The 21,191-nt window shown below is 36.2% G+C and overlaps 1 protein-coding gene across 1 annotated transcript; it reads right to left on the bottom strand.

The window, feature by feature from the left end:
• Positions 1–7,481: 7,481 nt before the first annotated feature.
• LOC131079275 (protein LEAD-SENSITIVE 1) lies at positions 7,482–17,230 on the bottom strand. The gene is made up of 2 exons (XM_058017184.2): positions 16,888–17,230; positions 7,482–8,534 (listed from the first exon to the last, which is right to left on the bottom strand). Exons 1-2 carry the CDS (start codon positions 16,979–16,981, stop codon positions 7,858–7,860), a joined length of 771 nt encoding a protein of 256 aa, XP_057873167.2. The 5' UTR covers positions 16,982–17,230; the 3' UTR covers positions 7,482–7,857.
• Between the last annotated feature and the right edge of the window lie 3,961 nt (positions 17,231–21,191).

The raw sequence follows: 21,191 nt of genomic DNA on the forward strand, positions 1-21,191 counted from the left end.
CATACATCCCGTTCATATCTTTTCAAGATACTTGAAAATTTCTTGACAAATTTAGCTTTGCCTTGAAAATTTTTGATATCTTTCTTACATGACTCATAGTGAGGGAACCTTACTACTGACGGTCATGGTTCTCCCTCGTGATCTTCCCTTTTACTTTGTCAATCGAAGTCGTAAGATCCTTAGTCCACTGGGGGCTTGGTGTATCTTGCCTCCTTGACGTGGTGAAAGCTTTTCAATGTTGTTTCCTTGTACTTTACCGGAAGTATTGGCGTACGCTTATACTCCCGCTAAAGTGGGGGCTAAATGTAGCGTCCTAAAATTGTGACACTTGCAATTTCGACTGCATTTGGGTCTTCACAATGGCGATGCAACACGGAACCTGAATGGAGACCCCGAAACTTGTTTATGACACCAAAAACTGCATTTCTCAGCACCCTGGCCTGATCCTCCTTGCACCCTGCTGTCCTGGGAGGTGGGACCATGGCGCCCAGCGCCCTGGTCCTTCAGGACTAGGGCGTCCAGCGCCCTGGTCCCCCAGGACCATGGCGCCCAGCACCCTGGTCCCTGGCCCTATTTGGGCCCGGTCTCTTATGGGGCTTCGGGTCTTTAAGTTTGCAAATTGGAAAATAATCTTCCTAGGTCGGCCTAAGGTCGGGAAAATCAGTCTATCAGCCCTAATTGACAAGTATATAAACTACATTTCCTCTCCCATTTTGGCAGATGGAAAAAAGGCGGAAGCAATATTCAAACATTCAAGTATTCAAGCATTCCTTCAAGCAATTGATCATTCTAAGTCTCCATTCAAGGCTAAGTGTTGCATTCAAGACAAGGATTCAACCATTGAAGAGGAGATCACTTACAACACATTACATACAACATACATTACGCCTTCGCATGTAAGAATACAAACATTCTTACAACAAGGTATCAGTACTTGTTTACATTACAAACATTTACATTTACAGCATTCTCATTTCTTGGTTAATTCCAAAACCGGGGTTCTCATCCCTAACCCCCCAATCGTCCTCTCTTTTCTGTGTGTAGGTTGCAGGTACGCGGCTGTAATTGAAAATCTGGAATCCTTGTGCAGAGACGAACAGATCCCCCTTCGTTTCGCGGATTTTTCGGAGGACCGTGTGCACGCCGGGCGCCATCGTCCCGTCAACTTTTGCTCAAATTTGCAGAACAGCACCGTCTCGACATTTTACTGCTAATTCCAGGTCCGCAGCTTCATCCTGTATCCCTATCTCTGTTTATAAGCGAATCTTTCCTATTTTACATGCATTCTTAGTTCAATCTTTCTATCTACATTTCTTTACAAAAGAGGGTATCCTTGATGTCTTAACCCTTGAAACTCATTTAGAATCCAATCTTGCATTGTATGGGATTGGATCTTGTGGGTTTCAACCCCTCTTTTGAATGTAAAGTCTCTCCCAAGTGAAAACCATCAACCCTAGTGACTCTCCCTTCTCTCTCCTTGGAGTTGGGGAGGAGAGAACGACTAGGGTTCGATTTTTCCGCTTTACAGCATATTGTTACCGAAAGATGATTTGATATGTGGATGATCTACGAATCTTGCAACTGCATTGTAAGCATTGTTTGTATCATGGACTACGATCCAGCATGTGGCACGTATAATTCTTCAAATTGTAATAAGATTCATTCACATTGTTTATCGGTTATGTGTTTTGTGTTATTACCGGTTGTTCTTCCTATTGTTTCTGGCACTTTGTTACCAGTATGCTTTGCATGGTCTATGTGTTTAGCTGCAAGGTTGGGCTATCCTTCATTGGATCTCCCTGCCTTGACTGGTCAGTTTTGATCATTGGCTAGTCTTTTTTAGGATGAGTAAATTAGTTTTGTGTCATGCCACTTCTTGGTTCTAGTTGATGTGACCCTTCAACACAAAAACATAGGTCAATTCATTCAATAATGGTGGTTGGAAGGAATATCTATTCATTAAAAACACATGTTCCTCTTCTCCCAATGCTTAAAGTCAAATTGAAAGAAAGTGAGTATGTGAATCTTTGTCTCTTATTAAAGGTTGGTCCCAAGCCCTTTGTCAATGCTAACAAGGATGAAGGATGGTTGCAAGTAATGGAAGGAGAGCTGGATCAAATTGAAAAAAATCAGACTTGGGAATTATTCCTTATACCTATAGATAAGAATTTCATAAGTACCAAGTGGATCTTCCAAAACAAATTGAATGAGGAAGGAGAAGTGACAAGATGGATGTCAAGTCAGCTTTCTTGAATGGTGATTTAGAAGAATTTTACATATAGAAACCTGATGGTTTTAAGTTATCAAAGGATCCAGATATGATGTGTTGACTTAAGAAAGACATTGTATGATCTCAAGCAAGCCCCTAGGGCTTGGTATACAAGGTTAGAGAAGTACTTAGGCTTCAAGAAAGGTACTATTAATAGCAATCTTTACATTAGAGTTCAGAAAGACGAGTTTCTTATAGTTGTATATGTTGATGGCATTATCTTTGGTGGAGATTATACTAATATGAGTAAGATGTTTGCAAAAGAGATGTAGAAAGAGTTTGAAATGTCAATGATTGGTGCTCGTTTCTTTTTTCATTGGACTTCAAATTTTTCAACCAAATAAAGGTGTTTTTATTTCTCAGACTAAGTATGTTAAAGAGATGTTGAAATAGTTTGGTATGGAGGAATCTAAACTAGTGAGTACCCCTATGGCTATGTGTTGTCATTTGAGTAAGGATAATGAGTCACCTCAAGTTGATCAAACTCTTTATAAGTCTATGATTGGAGGACTACTGTATTTGAATGCTTTTGGACCTAATATTATGCATGTGGTATGTTTGGTTACAAGATACCAATATAATCCTAAGCAATCTCATGGGAAGGTTGTTAAAAGCATATTCAAATATTTGAAGGGCACTCTAAACTATGGGTTGTGGTATAAGACGGATGATGACTTCTCTTTGACTGCTTATACTAATATTGGTTGGGTTGGTTGTGTTGATGATAGAAGAAGTGCTAGTTGTAGTGCATTTTTCTTGGGAAACAAATTGGTCACTTGGTTTAGTAAAAAGCTAAATTCACTATTTTTATCAACAACCAAGGTCGTGTATATTGTTGCAGAATCTTATTGCACCTAGATTTTATGGATGAAGTGGACATTGAAAGATATCAGAATGGTGCATGATGAGCTCATTCCTATTATGTGTGATAATACAAGTGTTATAAGCATTTCCAAGAATTTCTATCATATATCACTTTTGTTTAGAGAAGGTTGCAGAACAAGAAGTTGGATTGGAGTATGTTCCTCCAAAGGATCAAATTGCAAACATTTTCACAATGGCTCTTTCAAAAGATACAATTGGGTATCTCAAGGAGAATCTTGGGATCATTGCCCCTCCTAATTCGATGCATAAGATGGTGCATCTATATAAGAGGAGAAATTTAAGGTATATCCTTTGTCTCCTAGATTGATGTGGTATACTCCTAAGGAGAAGTAGGTAATTTGTTAGTTCTTGATGATAGGGGAAGCATGTGCAAGGTAAAGAGAGTACAAATTATTATAATATCAGTGGAGAGAGTACAGATGAATGCTAAAAAAGGGGGAGAGAAAAGTGTGGTTAGGAGAGAGTATTGATGAGTAAAGAGTGATAATCAAGTAAATACCTTTGTCCTTGATGTCAAAGGGAAAGAGATAGTGATGAGAGAGAGAGAGAGAAAGAGAGAGAGAGAGAATGTGCGGATAATCAGTGTTGTGTTGAGTAAGTGTTGCCATCAATGACAAAGGGGGGGATTGTTGGAAGTTGTTGTCATTAATGGCTAAGTATTGCCATCAATGAAAAGAGAGATTGTTGGTACTTGTAGTCATTGATGTCAACCCTCAACTTGTGTGTTGTCATTGATGATATGTTGTTAATGATGGATGTATATGTTGTTGATGTGGCGTTTGTTGGAGAATGATGTCTCAAGAGCTGGTAAGGTGTTATACAGATGGTTTATGGTTGAAGATGTTCTTTGTTGTGGATGTCCACCTTCGTGGTGTTGATGTCTACACTCTATATGTTGTGGTGATTCTTATGATGATGATGATGATAAATGATGTTGAAGTTGATGATTGAATATGCTCTTTGTTGATGTCTATATTTAGTATGATTTTGGTGATAATGTGATGATGTATTATGATAGTGATGCGGAGTGATCGTGATTGTAAAGATGTTATCATAAATTAAGATTAAGATCCGAAGCATTAAGTTGAGGATTAGAAGTATTAAGGTGAGGATTAGAAGTATTAAGATGAGGATTAAAAACATGATGATGAAATTGATGTGTTGTTGATGATCTTGTGTATGCTAAAGGATGACAGATTATCTATTTTGTTGCTCCTAAGGGAACAAATGGTGCTACAAGATTATTCAAGTTATTGCAAGTTGATGAAGTGTGGAAATGTAAGAAAGTGTTGTGAAAATTGTCTAGAAGAATGCTCTGCATTCCTCCGCTCTTAGAGATATGGTCTTGCAGTTTGGGATTTAATGTGTATGTTTTGTGGACATTGCACTCCTATCTTTTCAAGTCCTTTCACTGCAAAAGATGTTTCTAGTGAATACATCATGTTGTTAGTTTGGTTGGTTGTTAGGCTCTTCCAAAAAATGCTCTACATTTCTCTGCATTGATGCTTTTGTTGTTGCCGCTTGGGAGACGTGTTTATATAATATTTGTACAATGTCTCAGCTCAGATTTCAATTGATGATGTGTACTGCAAGTATGTTTTGTCAATGTTTTCTCTCACGACTATATTTCCTAGCTCTCTGGCTATGAAAAAAATTGTATCAATTTGATTGTGTCAACTTGTTTTGGCTTAACAATATGAAAGAAGTATATGGAAGTATTGTTGGATGTTCAAGGAATGTTTATATGTGTCTGCATGACAATGGTTTATCTTTATGGTGCTGCATTGTGTTTGGTGTTGGTTTTTAGGGTAATTTGTGGTCTTCCAACTGACTAGGCCTTTTCTTTTACTTGTACTATGCTTCTAGGGGTCTACGCTAGCATTCGAGATTGTGATGAGATGTATTTGGGTCCTACTATGCCTTGTGGGGATCTGCATTGAGTGAATCCATTATAAGATAGGTTCAACTTGTTATATGCTACATGTTACCCTGTTGTTGGCTTGCGAGAATGTGCACCACCGTGTTTGATGCTTGGAGCTACATGGAAAGATGTATTAAGTTGTTTTAGATCTTCTATATCTCCTGGATTGGACTGATTTCACTACAAACATTTTTTTTTGTTAACTTGTTGGGATCATTCTTTGTCCCTTGTTCTCGATGACCTAATTGGCATTTGGAGATGTTGTTATGGATATATATATAGAAGATCATTTCATTTGCAAAGTGTGTGGATTGTGGAAGATGCAAAAGTAAAGCAATATAGTGTGGTGAAATTTTTGGTGCTGAATTGTCAAATGGTTGCTTGAGGCAATGTGTCAAGAGTACCTACATTCTATGGAGACTATTGAAGGTTGTGATGTTTGAAGGCTTATTCATTTAAAGCTACTAGATTTCCACAATTCATTCTAATATTGTTTGTAATTTCTCAATTTGATTGCATAAACAATTTTTAACCATCAATTAACTACTTAAGACTTATTCATTGTAGCTTATTTATTCATGTAAATTTGGTGTTCTCTTGTGTATGCGTTCATTGCTTTATCTTTCATTGTTGCTAATCACATTTTGGAATTTGAATTATGATATTAAATTTAAATTTTATTCAAGATTGATTAACCCATTAACACACATAAATATTGTCACAACTACTAGGTCACACCATTAGCTAATCTATTGTACAAAAAGAAACCACTTACGGATTGATCATAAGACCTACCTTCCCTTATCAGTCAAGAAGTAAAAACATTAATGCTTTCCATCAACGCTCAGATGTAGGGCAGCCAAAGGATTGTAATTGCATGCAAAGGGAACACCATATACTTGAAATAGAAATTGCAATAACACACCACACTAAAACAATAAAGTGTCAAGCATCACACTAAAGCTACATCTATGAAGCAAAAATAATAAAAATGTACATGTGCTTGGCAGCCTCCAATTGTCTGAACAATAAAATAAAACGGAAATGGAACATAAAAGAGCTAGATTTTATATTTTTTAATCTCTGGTGATTGGAACCTAGTTTAATAGTCAGGTGCTCGAATGTAATTGACGTTGTGAAATTGATGAGTTGGGTAAAGAGTTGCTTTATAATAAGATTTATAAGGACTTCTTTGTACAAATGATGTATTCATGGTTGAATCCAAAGAGCTATTTATCACTAGTCTACTTTTGTCTCACAAACATGCATGACAAAATTGATTGTATTCTCTGAGCTTTCAAGAACTCTAATGACATCCGACAGCTAGGATCTAAGGAGGTTGAACTGGTGACACGAGGACCCACCAAGAAGAGGATGGAGAATTCCCATCTCGATTTAGCTATTGGATTTGGCCAAAATGCTTCAAACAGCATTTTTGTAAGTGTAGATTCGATATGAAGTTTGCAATTTCCTATTTTAGTAGGGTGTGTTGTTGCAGTTTCTATTTCAAAAAGATGGTGCTTTGCATTTAGTTGGATTTTTTTTGGCTTCCCTTTTTCTAATAAAGCATTACCTAACACGGCCTATACATGGATAAAGCAATTATGTGAAAGACTAAAAAGAGAGGAAAAACCTGAAAAGGTAAAGAGCGGGAGCGTATCTGTAAGAAATGACAGGATTTGTTGGCATGCTTGCGTCAGATCGATGGCTGTGGAGCCAGTTCACATTGATGGAACTTTGCACGCTAAAAATTTCACTTCAATCATAAGAAAGGCAAGACAAGCCATATATATTTATTGTTTGTGTTCCTCTTTTGTTGATTTGTTTTGTGTTACATTTGATGGGTTAAAAACAGGTGACATAACTTCAACTGTTGGGAATGCTACAGTTGGTAACAATGCTGAGGGAAGATCAGACTAAGTGATTTTTTTAGCAAAGGTCTAGCAACATATAGTTTTCCAGAAACTTGTATAGCATGCTGGAAATAAAAGATTTAAATATGTCAAAGGGAAGAAGCAGCAATAGAAGGAGCAGAAGTAGCAATATAGCATGTCATTTTGCCAGGTGGTAATCCCAATCCATGAACATCTCAAAATGTCCATTAAATTTCATATATCACTTTGCCTATCAGGAAACATAATGAATTTTCAAATTATTATTGCGCCAGTCACCTTCAATTTATTGGAGACAATCTCATTAAAATCTGATAATAAAAAATGATGCACTGCTAAAAACTTAACAGATTACCTTCTTGCTTCGCGTCAATGATCATGTTGAACGGCACCAATGTCACTAAAACTTTAATGCCATAAAATTGACTTTATGATTATTAGAGTGAGTCTTCCTCATCCCTCTCACAGGCCAGTCTTGTTAAAGCTTTAACACCATTTGTTGGATCAACACAAATTGAATCAACACAAATTGAATCATGAAACATAAAAACAATATAATGATTTCAGAGGCTGCATTAGAATGTTTGCCAAAACACTTAACCACCCAAACTGACATTGCATCGCTAATATTACGACGTTGACAACTGACATAACACCTTTCGGATCGCAACATTTCACAAGGAGGTGATTGTTTCCTTTACCTTATATATACTCGTACACACACAAAGAATTGATAGATGTGCATCATTAGAATCCTACATACCCTTTTTGAGCCTTCTGGACCATACAGAATCCTATGTAAATCTGCAGACTAGTTTTCTTTTTTTTTTTTTAAAACAAACCTCGAAAGGCACAATTACATAAAAGGCACTGACATAAAGATAATTTCATCAATGAGTCTGTGGCCCTGCAGCTATTGATGCTATAGTTTGTGGGTCACTTAGACTTACTCTAACCATCAAGCTCTCTACTGGAACTCTTGCCACATCCCTGCGAATGCCAATATCAGTTGCATACCTACTCAAACAGTAGAATCCACCTGCAATTGTACTCAAAGCAGCTGTACTTGTAATCAAAAATCGCAAAGGAGATGAGAAGACTGCGGTAAAAACACCAATAACCGATGCTGCTTGACCACTTGGACCAACCCCACTTCTATTTACCACAAGCAAACCAGTCTTACAATAAATGGAAAAATCTTCACAATTGTTTTTGAAAATGTTATAGCAACCAAATCCATTCTCAAGCAAGTATTTGGCCCTATGTATGACTGTCTCTGTAAAGTCTGTCTCTGCAAGTGTGCAAGTTCCTCCTCGAGCTTTTGCAACAAACAGGGCTGATTGGACACCATACTCAAATCTGTATAGATTCCCCCCAGCAAGGAAACAATCAAGACAAGATGATATTACTCCACTATTATTTTGTTGAAAATTGCATTTTTGGCATTCATTACTATTCTGAGAAGATCCTGAGCTTAACAGCAGGATATTGAGCATAGCATCTCCTGCCACTTCCTCATCTCTTCCTCGAATGAAATGAATGACTTGATTGTCCCCAATATAGATACCTGCAAGAAACGAACTATTAAGGATGACATAATAACATATCAGAAAAGGTCAAATGGGATGAGTTTGAAGTGTTCAATCATCAGGGCTTTCATAATGAAGACCTGCATTTAAATCCTGAAGAGACGTGTTACATGCTAATACGTACAAATGCTGTGTTTAATTTGAGTAAACTACCACATCCATTCTGCATGTAGCATGCCTCAACCCCAAAGACAAACTACCAATCACAAAAATAATAAAAAATGAAAATTATGAGGTTTTAAACAGAAACTGTGTGTTAATCGAGTTAATAGGCCTTGATGGGCATAAGGATATTATATTCAAGTTCTGTTGATTCCGTCTTAATTATTCTTATTGTCTATCAGTTTATCCTCTGAAGTTCAATACAAAATCGTGCTCTGGCTACTATTCCTTAACAAAAGCCTGTGGTCTTCTGAGATTTAACATTCTATAGCACAAGTGCAATATTCTAGAACTATTTAGAGTGTTTTGAATAGAAGAATATGTAAAACCCTTTCCACGTTGTAGCATTTCGACAATTAAGCTAATTATTTCATCGCAATTTTCTGGAACTCTGGTCTTACTGGCATATAATTTCTTCATGAAGTTTCCATAGAAAAACCAATGGACATTTGATGATCGACTTGAGAGGCTTGGTAAAATGTATTATCTCTTTTGTATAATACCCTTTTTTCTGAGTCATATGATTGTATTTTCTAATATAAATGTTTTTGGCTGGATGTTTCCTTTTGTCTTAAATTGGCAATTAGAAAGATGCTTTTGGATACTCTGCAAATCCTCCAAAAGTTAATACCATTGGATAATTGATAAAATAATGAGCTTCAATATAAACGCAAAATTAAACCTTTTCTAACGTATCGGACTTAAGATATTATTATTACCCTAATGCAGAAGAAAACTCCATGAAACAGTTATCCAATTGCAAAAGCACACAAAACAAATCAGAAAAAAAAGTAGGCAAGGATGAGAATGAAAATACCCACACAACATCTTAGATATATTATTATAGAATTGCCATCTTGGAGCAGGGTGGAGAGAATGCTTTAAAGCTTGAACTACATTCATGAGAATGTACTCTATGGTCAATTGTGAAAACTGGCACCCATATGAATCACCTATGTTGTATAAACAACGACAACAATAATCACTGGCCTCCATCAAAGACTTGTGTTAAATAATTTAAAATTTTTCCGTAAGTTTCTTGGTGCTCTGCAATGAGCCAATCTAAGACATTCTTGCATGGTCGTTATTTCATGTTCCTTGCCTTGATCCCTAGATCTAATTGGCTATATCTCACATGTCGTGATTGAGTACTAGTTTAGATTTATGGCAGCCTTTGTTCCTTACAACTCATTCTTGCATCTGGAGGTTTCTTGGTTTGTAGGCAAATCAATTCCCACTTGCCATTGGATCACTTTGATGATTGGACCAATGGTCCAGAGGCCTTGCAGTCTAGTTTTGTCCCCTTGGGCTTTGGGGCTTCGCCAACCATCCATCATGTTCATTCAATGATTCTCAAGAGTCCATGGAAATTGAAGTTTTATTGGCCTAAGTTCCACCATTGATCTGTTTCTTCTGGTAGTGAACTGTTTCTATGTGGATGGTTTCATAGTGATTAAGGCTGATTCTAAGTGGCAAAGAAGAATGGGGTCCAGAGATAAAACAACAGGCAAAGGTGAAATGGACATAATGAAAGTAAATACGATTATATTAAAGCCATGACTTAAATAAAGAAAACTTGTAAATATTTTAATGTTCTGTTGTTGTCCTCAAATAAAAAGCCCTAATTTTTAATACGCAAGTGCCCTAATTTTTTTATTTTTGATCATTAAGTGTGAAGAAAAGAATGTTACAAACTTACAACAATGAAAAGGAATAGGCAGAAAGGTCAAATTTTGGGATTTTGGCCACAAGAATCAAACTTTGGGATTTTGTGCACACCTCGGTAGTGTTGCCAGGGGATTTTTCAGAGATCTAGGTTGCTTGCAACATACCAATTTTTTCCCGAGGCAGAGAGTTTTTCAGGAATGTTTGGGCGGTTTTAGATTTCATGTAATTATACTTTGCAAGCACAATTACTCTTATCCTGGAAGATTTGTTGGCAGATATTTTCATTAAGGATTTTTTCAAGTTTTATGTGCTGCAGGCATTTATTATTTCCTCCTTTCTGTTCTTTTCCCGCTTCTAGGTCCACAAATATTGTTTATATGCTTGTAAGCAAATAAAGGATATATATTATGTGCAAAACTTTACCCATTTTGCAGCAAATATGTGCAAACTTGAAAATGAAGGCGGGTATTTTAAGTTAGTTCAAAGAATCAAACCTCTAGTTACCTCTACAAGTGTGTATTATTCTTATGTCTTGTGCTTACTGGTGTGTTTACAACTTTGCATCAATAATTAAAATACTCTATTTTTCTATATATTCATTCATGTTGTATTGAAAAATATTTTCGCTATGCCTTCTATTTTGCAGACAAGCAACCTTGACTTGTGTGTTTGAGGGAGTTCTCATCTCCTTGGAGCAGTATTTGACCTTGTAGGAGGTTAGAGAGACTAGGAACTCGAGAAAAACTGGAAGCATGCACTGTGTTGTAGGAGGTTAGAGAGAATAGAAGAGTATTGCAAATCTTGGCATGTAGACATCAAAGGAAAGATAACAAGAAAGTGAAAGAACTCTTCCCATCTTTTAAACTACTACGCTTTTACAGGATGAAAGGCATACCTAAATAGGGGAATGATCCATAATGATGGAAAGAGGCAGAGAATAAACAGAGATAACACAAAGAGCAGGAATAAAATAACAGAGAACGGAGATTTTTTCTGCTGCAAATATTTATACTCGTATATTAAAAATATAATCTAGTTTACAAAATAGAGCTGCTGCTCTTTGATCAGACAGAGTCCCCTGTTTCAGACTGTAATTTTCTGTTGCTATATCCAGACACACTAACTTCTGCCCTCTCCTTTTCTGAGACCCCCAGCGCACACAAGACTGCCCCTGTTCTGTTTATTAATCTGTGGTGCAGCAAAACGTTTCTAGACTCCTCCTTTTATTTAATATACATTTTATTCAAAACCTACCCGTTCTGGTTATTAATCTGTGGTGCAGCAAAGAGATTTTAGACTATTCCTATTGTTTCATATACATTTTATTCAAAACCTACCTCTCATCTATTCGCATGCACAGTAAGACTAAGGAGAGCTGCAAAAGCAAAGGTGTTAAAAATGCTATGCATTGTAAATCTACAATGAAGATTATAAGTAAATTTTATATTAAAAACTGTCCTGTTTTCAATCAAAATAGACAGAGATTGAAATGACAGCATACGGATGAGAGAAAGAAAGTCTACGGAGAAGTAGATGGGGCAGTTGGGGATTAATTTCAACACATAAGAATCTAAAAACTAGTTCACTTCATCAAACAACCAAGAACTCAATAAGACGTGGAATAAAAAGAGAGATTGTTTAGTACAATGAAAAAACTGCCAGGTTCAGCAGGATGGCCGCTGCATTATCGATGGGGTGATTTTGAATGTGCCATTTATTCCATTTGTGGCATAAATTTTCATCCTAATGCCCATATTGGTTTTTCTTATTTCAAGGAAATAAGAAGAGTAACTACAGAAAGAACATGCCCACCATTCCTATTTGTGAGAGAGACATAAGTCCAATTCTAATAGAAGGGTAACAACGGACTCTGAGAAGAATTGAAGAGTTCTAGTTTGTTTTATAAGTACAAATTGTTGGTGCAATGACTAGCTTTTTAAGTATAGCAGTAGGAGATTGTTGTATCTTATCTGAGCTCTTTATAATTGCTTTATCCAAAAGTGGGAGGGGAAGCTAAACATTTGTCTCTTCCAGCTGGTTTTCCCAACAAAGTGGTTTCCTTGTTAGAACTTCTTGCATCATTTGTAGTGGTAGTTGTTTTATGTTGTTTCATCTTTGTTTTCATGCACCTACCGTACTGTTCATTCCAGCGACCAAAATCACATTCTCTACCTCTACATTAGCATTGTAATCTTTCAATTTAAAGTTTAGTTAAGTAGGACACTGAAGCAAATCTCTAAATTTCCAGCAGACACTGAAACTCGAGAGATTACATAAGAAGAGTAAAACCAATTTAAGTCAGAGCCCTTCCTCTTATGTAGGTCTTGGGCCTTACAGAGACAATTTAGAGTCCTTCGTTCTGATTCATAAAAAAAATTATTTCCACATAAATTGGAGTAAACTATTCAAGTATCATAAATGCAAGGAAGAGTTTTGCTTTGAACTATTCTAAATAGGTTTGATAATCCAGAAAAAATCCTTTCAAGCTGCATTTGTAATGGTAAAATACTTGGAACCTTTCGAACATGCTTGCTGATCCTAAGAGGGTTGTAATGGAACCCACAATGTTTTTGAAAGTGTCCTAAGCCTTTAAGGCCTGTATGTTGCTTCTTAGCATAATAGAATTTCAACAAAATGCAATGTGCTTTTCTTTCAACAAAATATAGCAGCTGCTGAGAAGTTGCCCCAAGTTGCTTGACCTGTACAAATTGGTAAACCCTAAATGCATGGTAGCACTAACTAGGATTGAGATTGACTTGGCAAACCAAAAGTATAACTGTAATTCAATTACTTGAGATTTAATTAAGGAAATCTTGGGAAATTAAACACCATTAAAAATTCATAAAAATAGGAAGAGAAATGTTGTTTTTGTTAATTCAAGCCAAATAAAGGGAAAAAATGTTTCTTTTCAATTTGGTCCAGCCTAAAACATTTTTTATGTTTTTTTCTTTCTAAAACTAGAAAAGGGTCTACAAGAATCAGCCCCCAATAGTCTCGGGAGGCAGCACCAATTCTGGGGTATGCGGGCAATAGCATCCAATGGGGTCATGGGGTAGAGTCCTTGTCATGGGGTGGTGTCCTAAATGAGGGCTGTCCTAAATAAGGCCACAGAAAACTTCATGGTATATTCCATTTTCATAATTTTACTGCTTTTAACCAATCTCCAAACAGACCAAACCCTTCAAAAAATGTGGGTGTCGAAGCCATAAGGTAGTAATTAGGCCCTAAATGAGAATGGAATGGATATTCATTGAAGAATGAGTGTCCTAATTGGTTCAATGTTAAGTTTTTGGAAAAATTCATATCCATTTTTGAATATTTAAATCTGCAACCTCCAATTGAGGATTTGACTGAAAATTTAAAACAAGTATTTTTAGACAAATAGAAAACTTGTGGTTTATTTGCAATTAAATTGGCCCTGGGAATTTTTTTAAAAATTACAAGCAATATAACAACCGAAGACTAAATGCCTATAAACTAATCACGAAACCAAGAAATTGAATAAAGAAATTTTATATTCAATATTATGGAGACAAGTTACAAAGAGTATCACACAAATATATAGGCTTCTTGAATATATAAATTTTGGAGATGACATATCCAAGAGATATGAGTTTAACTCTCAACCACTCTCAATCAAAAGGTGAGTTCACTCAGTCTAATGGAGACAAAGGTGGCCTTGACAAAACAAAGTTGGCACCTAACTACCATTAATCAAGAATTAATAAAGTAGTGGTGGCATTTGTGTACTTCAAGTCACACATGTTATTATTGGCTACTTAGACGAGAATAATTAAATATTAGTATTATTTTAATTAAACTTATTGAACAAGAACAATATCACACTCAAGATAGAACATATCCAAGGTAAATAAAATATTACATCAACACCCCTCATAAGTGCAATCAGGAGAAATGAAAAATAGACATGAGTCTTGGCAATTAGGTCATGTTAGGTACCCATGTACAATGATGATCCTCTTGAAAAGAAGGAAGGACAAGACTTCCCCAAGAGAAGATGAAGGGAGAAGGTTTAGAATGAAGAGAAAATACAAAATCATAAGATCACCCCCACCGCCACCCAAAATCACACAATCATGAGATCACTATGCAAATTATGATGATAGATCTTTATAACAATTCCATTTGCCAAATTAGTAGAGTGATCTTGATCCCAATGTTTTACAGATGCCAAATTAGGCCATAAAGTTAAAAGTACAATGTTATGATAGAATGAGATCAATCAAACTATTCCAATGAGAAACATGCATTTAAAATGTTACTGTATTACCCAAACAAAGCCGTGTAAAGGTGTTGCTCATTTTCCAACATGAGAATATACAATTTCTGAAAAATCTAGACAACAATATAAAAAACCATCTACACCACTGCAAAGCTCTCTAAAAGTTAACCCAAAAGAGCCTATATAAGCATGAACGAGACCTGTAAAATTTAGTTGCCAAATGCAAACTATTAATGCAGAGGAGAGAATGTTGTCGTCATCTTGACGAAATTGTGACATCAGCAGACACCAAGTGTGAAAATCCCCTTGTTTGATGGAGTATACTCCACAATGCCAATAATATTGTCTAAAATCCTCCAAAACACTTTTTGTATTGCAATTATTTTTGGGAATCTTGCAGTTGCCAAGTTATCTGGGTTGATCCTCCACCTCAGCTGCTCTAGAGTTCAATAAAACTGATTTTCTGCTACCATTCTGAGCCCATGGTGAAAAGAAAACCATAATGTTTTGGTACCAGAATACCAATTAATTTTATAGGCAGACTAATCAGCGAGCATGACAGACAGTCAAAACCACAGTGGTCCTCAGAGTCATCCACCTCAGAGCCCATCGTGAAAAGAAAACCATGGTGTTTAGGTAGCAGAATACCAATTAATTTTATAGGCAGACTAATTAGTGAGCATGACAGACAGTCAAAACTACAGTGCTCCTCAGAGTCATTCACCTCATTAATTTTTCGACCCAGATAGCCCTCGTTAAAGTGGATACCAAGTCAGACATGACAGATCCTACAATAAGCTCTGCTGAGCATAACCATAAATAAGAACATGGAAACATCAACATTGCATAGGTTCCAATTGAATGCAAACAGCTGCTTTGCTCCAAGTTTACATGTTGCAGGCTACAATCTTATCCAATAGATTAAGAGAGATTTAATAGATAAAAGGCCTCCGTATTTGAATTCTCGCTAATTAAAGCAGAAATTCCTGATTTTACAGAAACCGTTTTAAATAACCACAAAATTAACCTACTTCCTTATAAGCCCTTGGTGGTGCTTGAGCCACTCCAGTCTCACAAATCCCAAAATCAAAACAAAAATAATTTTCCTTGCTAAGTAAATGAGGAATTTGGATCCTATTATTAATGCCTTATTTCCATTTGATGTTTTCTAGAAGTCATACTAACTCAATCATAGACATGCTCTGTAACTTTTTTATGATATGAGGAAGCATTCATTATTAGGCTGGGGTTCCATGGGGGATCCGGATATATTTTTAAGGATCAGGAGATCTCATGAAGCAAAAACAAAAATTGCTACAGGATTAATTGGAATCTTTTCCTAAAGAATAGCAGCCCCTATTTTTTAAGGCCTGCAGATTTTGAGTTGGTGGAATACTCTTTTAAGCTTAAATTGCACTACAAAATTCACGGGACCACCGGCTCTAAAACAATCCTAAAAAATCTCAACAGCACCCACTAAAAGCTTTTAGGAAGCCCCTCCACTCCATGGGGTTCGCTATTTCTCATAGTAGACTAGTCACCATTTATAGCTGCCCAGGCCTATTCCTGCTAAAAAGTTGAAAACATTAGCATAGGGCAGGTGATTATAACAATCGCTCAGTGTATATTCTCCAGGTATTATCTGAGGAACCAATCCTATTGTATATCTGATATCTTTAATCATCAGTTTCAAAGCTGGATAAAATAAAATTAGTTTCAAAGTTTTGGTGGTGTAATGGTAAAGGGACGCTCGCAACAGCAAACTAAATTAGAGTTTTAAGGTTGTGTTCATTTTGATGAAGCTGAGGTATAGATTTCTGGAAAATACTACATAAATCTGTTTCCAGTTATGTTACTGAACTCATCAGGCATTGACAAATTCACGCAAAGACTCCAAATCCGAGATGATAAATCCACCAAGTAGACTCTCCAAATCTCCCACAACAAGAAGGTGTAACTGTGCCCTAAAAATTATATGGTGTATTTCAGCCTGACCGATATGTAAAATTATTCAAAATGTGACTGGAGCTTACCGAGAAGAACACTTAAAAATGCGTTGAGATCACAAATATTCTAATATAGCATTTAAATGAGAAATATATATACAGTTGTTGAAATTCGAAAATCGCTTTTCATGATTTCTGTTCCATCTGGAAGTAAGAAGACCATTCAAGCAACAAAAGCTACAGGTGACAATTACTTAAAAGTAAAAGAATAATGAATGCAAAAATGATGGGAGTTAAAAGAAGAGTGAATACCGTGATGAGCATAAACATAAGCGCACCGCCATGAATAGATATGATCTCCTGGTTTCAAATCTTCTCTGCTGATTTTGTTTGAGAACAAGCCCATGATTTACTCTGTGCTATCTTAATTTTCAGGGAGATTGAAATATTGCCGAGGAATGGATTGGATACTAATTCATCTGGGTACATGATCTATTTCTAAATGTGGATTTACTTGGGTATTCCTTGCCGATGGAGAAAGTACAGTTTGGATGGCTTTTGTGGCTTACTAAGCAAGTTTGTTTTGGTTTTTCGGTTTAGTGGTGCTCAACTTGTGGACCCAATTTCAGAGGAAGGCGTATCCGTATTATACCTGCAATAATGAGGGGAAGAGCTCCTGTTGATGTTCCAATAACGGTTCATTTCTTATGCTTCTAATTATTAACTTTTAAAAATGAAAAAAATTAACTAAAAATTCATTATTAAATTTTATATGTATTAATGGTCATTTATTTTTTAACATTTTGGATCATAATTGGTTCAATTGTGCAGCTTTATTGGTATCCATTGCACACAACTATTGAACATTTGTGCATAAGTATTGTCAATATTAAGTGCACAGTTATTGGGGCATCTTTAAACAAGTATTAGGCAACACTTTGAAATGTGTATTTTTTTCTACCCTTGCATGCATAACAGATCCCGCAACATACATCGTTACTATCCAGAAGCCAAAACAATAGCTATAAGTTGTAAAGTTGCATGTGGAGACAACCAAAAAAAATCATCAAAATCAGATGAATCGTTCAGAATATGTGCGTGTGTGAAGTTAGCTATAACAGCTAATGGTACACTTCCCCTATTGATATAAAGGAATAGGATGTGGCTCTATGAAATTTTATTCTATAAGCAAATGTATTAGCTAGAGGAGATAAATTATTTTTAACTAACAATTGGACCTTATTGTGCAATGGGCCTCTTAAAGAGGGGTGTCTTTGGACCTTGGTGTGTAATAGGTCTCTTAAAGAGGGGTGCGTTGGTTCTCAAATCTACACACGTTAAATATTAAAGATTTGTCATTATTATTAGATTGTAATGATAGATTTAGTCAATGAATGGGAGATTATTGCACCTATCTCTACTGCACTTCAAGCTCCACCAAAAGTTAGAGTGGTGACCCTTATCATAATATCAGCTAATTTATCTTTCATACACTCAGACAAATATTTTCTCATACATTTGCACCAAGTTTTCTAAGATTTGACCAAACTTGCAATATTCTTGGATTTATCTTACTTTTCAAATAGAACATGCAACGCTTAAACTAAAACAAACTTATTCTAAAGAATTTATCTTAAATTCTTTGGTTTCTTGGACCTTTGGGCAAATAGATTTAGATCAGTTCATTATCTTAGAAACAAAGTCAAACTAAACAATGCAAATGCTTCCTTATGAAACCAAAACATCATATCTAGGGGGTACACATGCATCAATGTGTTACAATGACACAACCAACAATAGGTGTTTACTTCAACTATGCTTATAGGTCCCTCTCAAAATGAATTATCCTCCATATTCCATTTAAAGCAGTATAATCCACTCCTTGAATGAAAGTAACAAATGGAACATGCAATTCATGAAGTCTGAAATGATAAACAAAATAGATCCTTGACCTCTTTGTTTAAAAGAATTGCACACACACCAAGGGAGACAATTGGAGCAAACGCAAATTATGTTTTTATTAATCAAACCTAAACAGAACAATTACCATGCAGAAATTATCCACTTAAGGTGAGGTCCCATGGAGGGGGCTTCCTAAAAAATATCAATGGGTGCTATTGAAATTTTTTAGAAATATTTTAAGCTGATGGTCCATGATTTAGTAGTGCACTTCAACTTTAAACTTTAAGCTCCTATATTTAGGAAAGCTGATGATCTCATGAAGAATGCTGCAAATACAAAATTAATAAATAAATACCATTTTCCTTCTATTTATATTTTGATGAGAACTTAATATAGTAGCTAATTGACAAGTGGTTGAAAAAATTCCGAAGTTGGTGGGGTAATTTCTAGCCTCACCCCAATTGCACCCGCTAAAATATGCAGTCATAAAAAGTAGCTCGGCTACCACTTTTCAGAAAAAGATTTGAAATAATCTTATAGCATAAATTGTTTTGATTCATGAGACCTCTTGCTCCATGAAAATAGATCCTGAAGCCCCCCTCATGGGACCTTACCCTTACAATGAAAAAAATCTCAATATGAAACCCAAATTTAGTCACCTCCTCCTAAGAAAAAATACCTCCCAAACTTGTGGACAAACTTGTGTCCAAAATCTAGAACCCTTGACTTAGAAACCTCTCTTTTATTAAAAAAAAGTTACCATATATCAGTCTACTCGTCAAATATAAAACATTTTACATATTGTCCCCTTACTAAATATTTGTTACATAGAAATCCATAATATTTCATTTGATTGGTCCATTTTGAAATACATGTTTCAAAATCAATCCAATTTGTTGATTGAATTAGGATTGATACTGTTGTTGAAATTTGATTTCTTCCATGGAAATCATAAACCCTTTGTGATAACTCAATGATGAACAGTGAGTACCAAACCGGTACTGAGAGGGGGGGTGAATCAGTACAGACACAAAAACTTTTCCTGAACTGGTTTGACTGAAAATAGTGCACTTGACAGACAAACACAAATACCGGTCTAAACTAGATTACTACCGGTTAAACATAATGAGACGGTGAAAGACATAAACCAGCAACACTTAGCTTTGCATACAACCTACTTCCTCATTTCCACTTTATCCTTATGCATAAACAGATATTCTATCATTCTGAGATACAATAATTTGCTAGATCAACATGATTCACCACTAAACAGGAAATAACAAAACATCACATGAAAAAGGCATCACACATGACACACATAATTTTCATGTGGAAACTCAACTAGGAAAAATCACGGTGGGGATGAATACCCACAAGTTGTTTTTGAACTCTTTAGAAGTCTGCTCTGTTAGGAGCCTAGTCCGGTTAAAGACTGTTACAATAGGTTCTATTAGGAACCGATCCTATTAGGGATCACCCAGTTAGGGGATGGCTAGAATACCCGGTTAAGGGTTAAACCCTGTTAAAGGTTACCTTGTTAGAGGATTTTATGAACTCAATGGCTTTGAGTCACCTTATTGAAGGATTTACAGCAAGCTAGTTAAAGCTACCCTGTTAAGGGATTTTCCAACTGTTGAAGTGATTAGAGATCAACGGGTATTACAATGATCTGGTAATAGCACTCAATGCCAATGCAGATCTGATTTAGTTCCTTCCTTCTTCACACACACTTTGTAGGTATCAATTCTCTTATTTGGTCTAGCAAGAATCACACATCTCTGCACTTAGATACACACACAACATTTTCCAACAACTTCAACATGAAACACAACATCAACCTTATAGGAAACAGATAGATCGGTAGCATAAACCCTAAACCCTAAACATTTAGGTTGAGCAAATCAGTCAGTTCAATCCTGACCATTGAACACTTTGCATTTGAATACAACGGTCTTGAACAGATCTTAAGACATTCTCCATCATTCGTTCTTCATCGCTTCTTGGAGGTGATAACCCATCACGTGTTCTTCACCGTTTGTAGGGACTTCGCACATTCCTGAGGTAGATAGGATCAATCCCCTTCATGCAAGATCCTTCACGCGTACGAGGTTGACGTCGCAACATGATCTGATCTCCATTAAAATGCTAACTCATCACACAATGCCATCGGTTGAATCACACAAGCTCGAAACACTTCCCCTGAGGCTGGGACTACCAACCAGTAGTCATACCATATTAAACCTTGATAGAAAACATTCCATATACCGGTTCACTTGGACAAACGTATCGCTTCACCTTTTGCACATATACCAGTTCACAACATTATACCGGTTCACTTTGCCAAATGCTTAACTTCAATAAACCGGTTCACTCTTCAACATATTACCGATTCACTCTTCAGCATATTGACATCAATGACAACATAATATCATCATGTCAACATACTTTGCACATATGCCAACAATCTCCCCCTTTGGCATTGATGGCAATATACAAAGATATCTCTCTTTCGCATCACATCTTCTCGCCCTTTGACAACAATGCCAAAGTGGAGACACGAGCTTCCCTGTTCCACTATTTTGCTCCCCCTGAGCAATAGCATCCTTCAACACATCAATCCTGAAAAGATATAGAAAAGTAATATTTGACTGATGTGGAGCACAAACTTTTAGTTTACCTCTTGAAGGGGCAGCACCCCTAATTCACCTCTCAGA

Source organism: Cryptomeria japonica, chromosome 4 (genome assembly GCF_030272615.1).
Source record: "Cryptomeria japonica chromosome 4, Sugi_1.0, whole genome shotgun sequence".
NCBI lineage: Eukaryota > Viridiplantae > Streptophyta > Pinopsida > Cupressales > Cupressaceae > Cryptomeria > Cryptomeria japonica.

Bases quoted from the DNA above. Each gene is read 5' to 3' on its own strand.
- LOC131079275 (XM_058017184.2), bottom strand. From the start codon at position 16,981: ATGGGCTTGTTCTCAAACAAAATCAGCAGAGAAGATTTGAAACCAGGA. The intron at 8,535-16,887 runs GTATTCACTCTT...CGTTTCTTGCAG, and splicing joins TTATGTTTATGCTCATCACG to GTATCTATATTGGGGACAAT.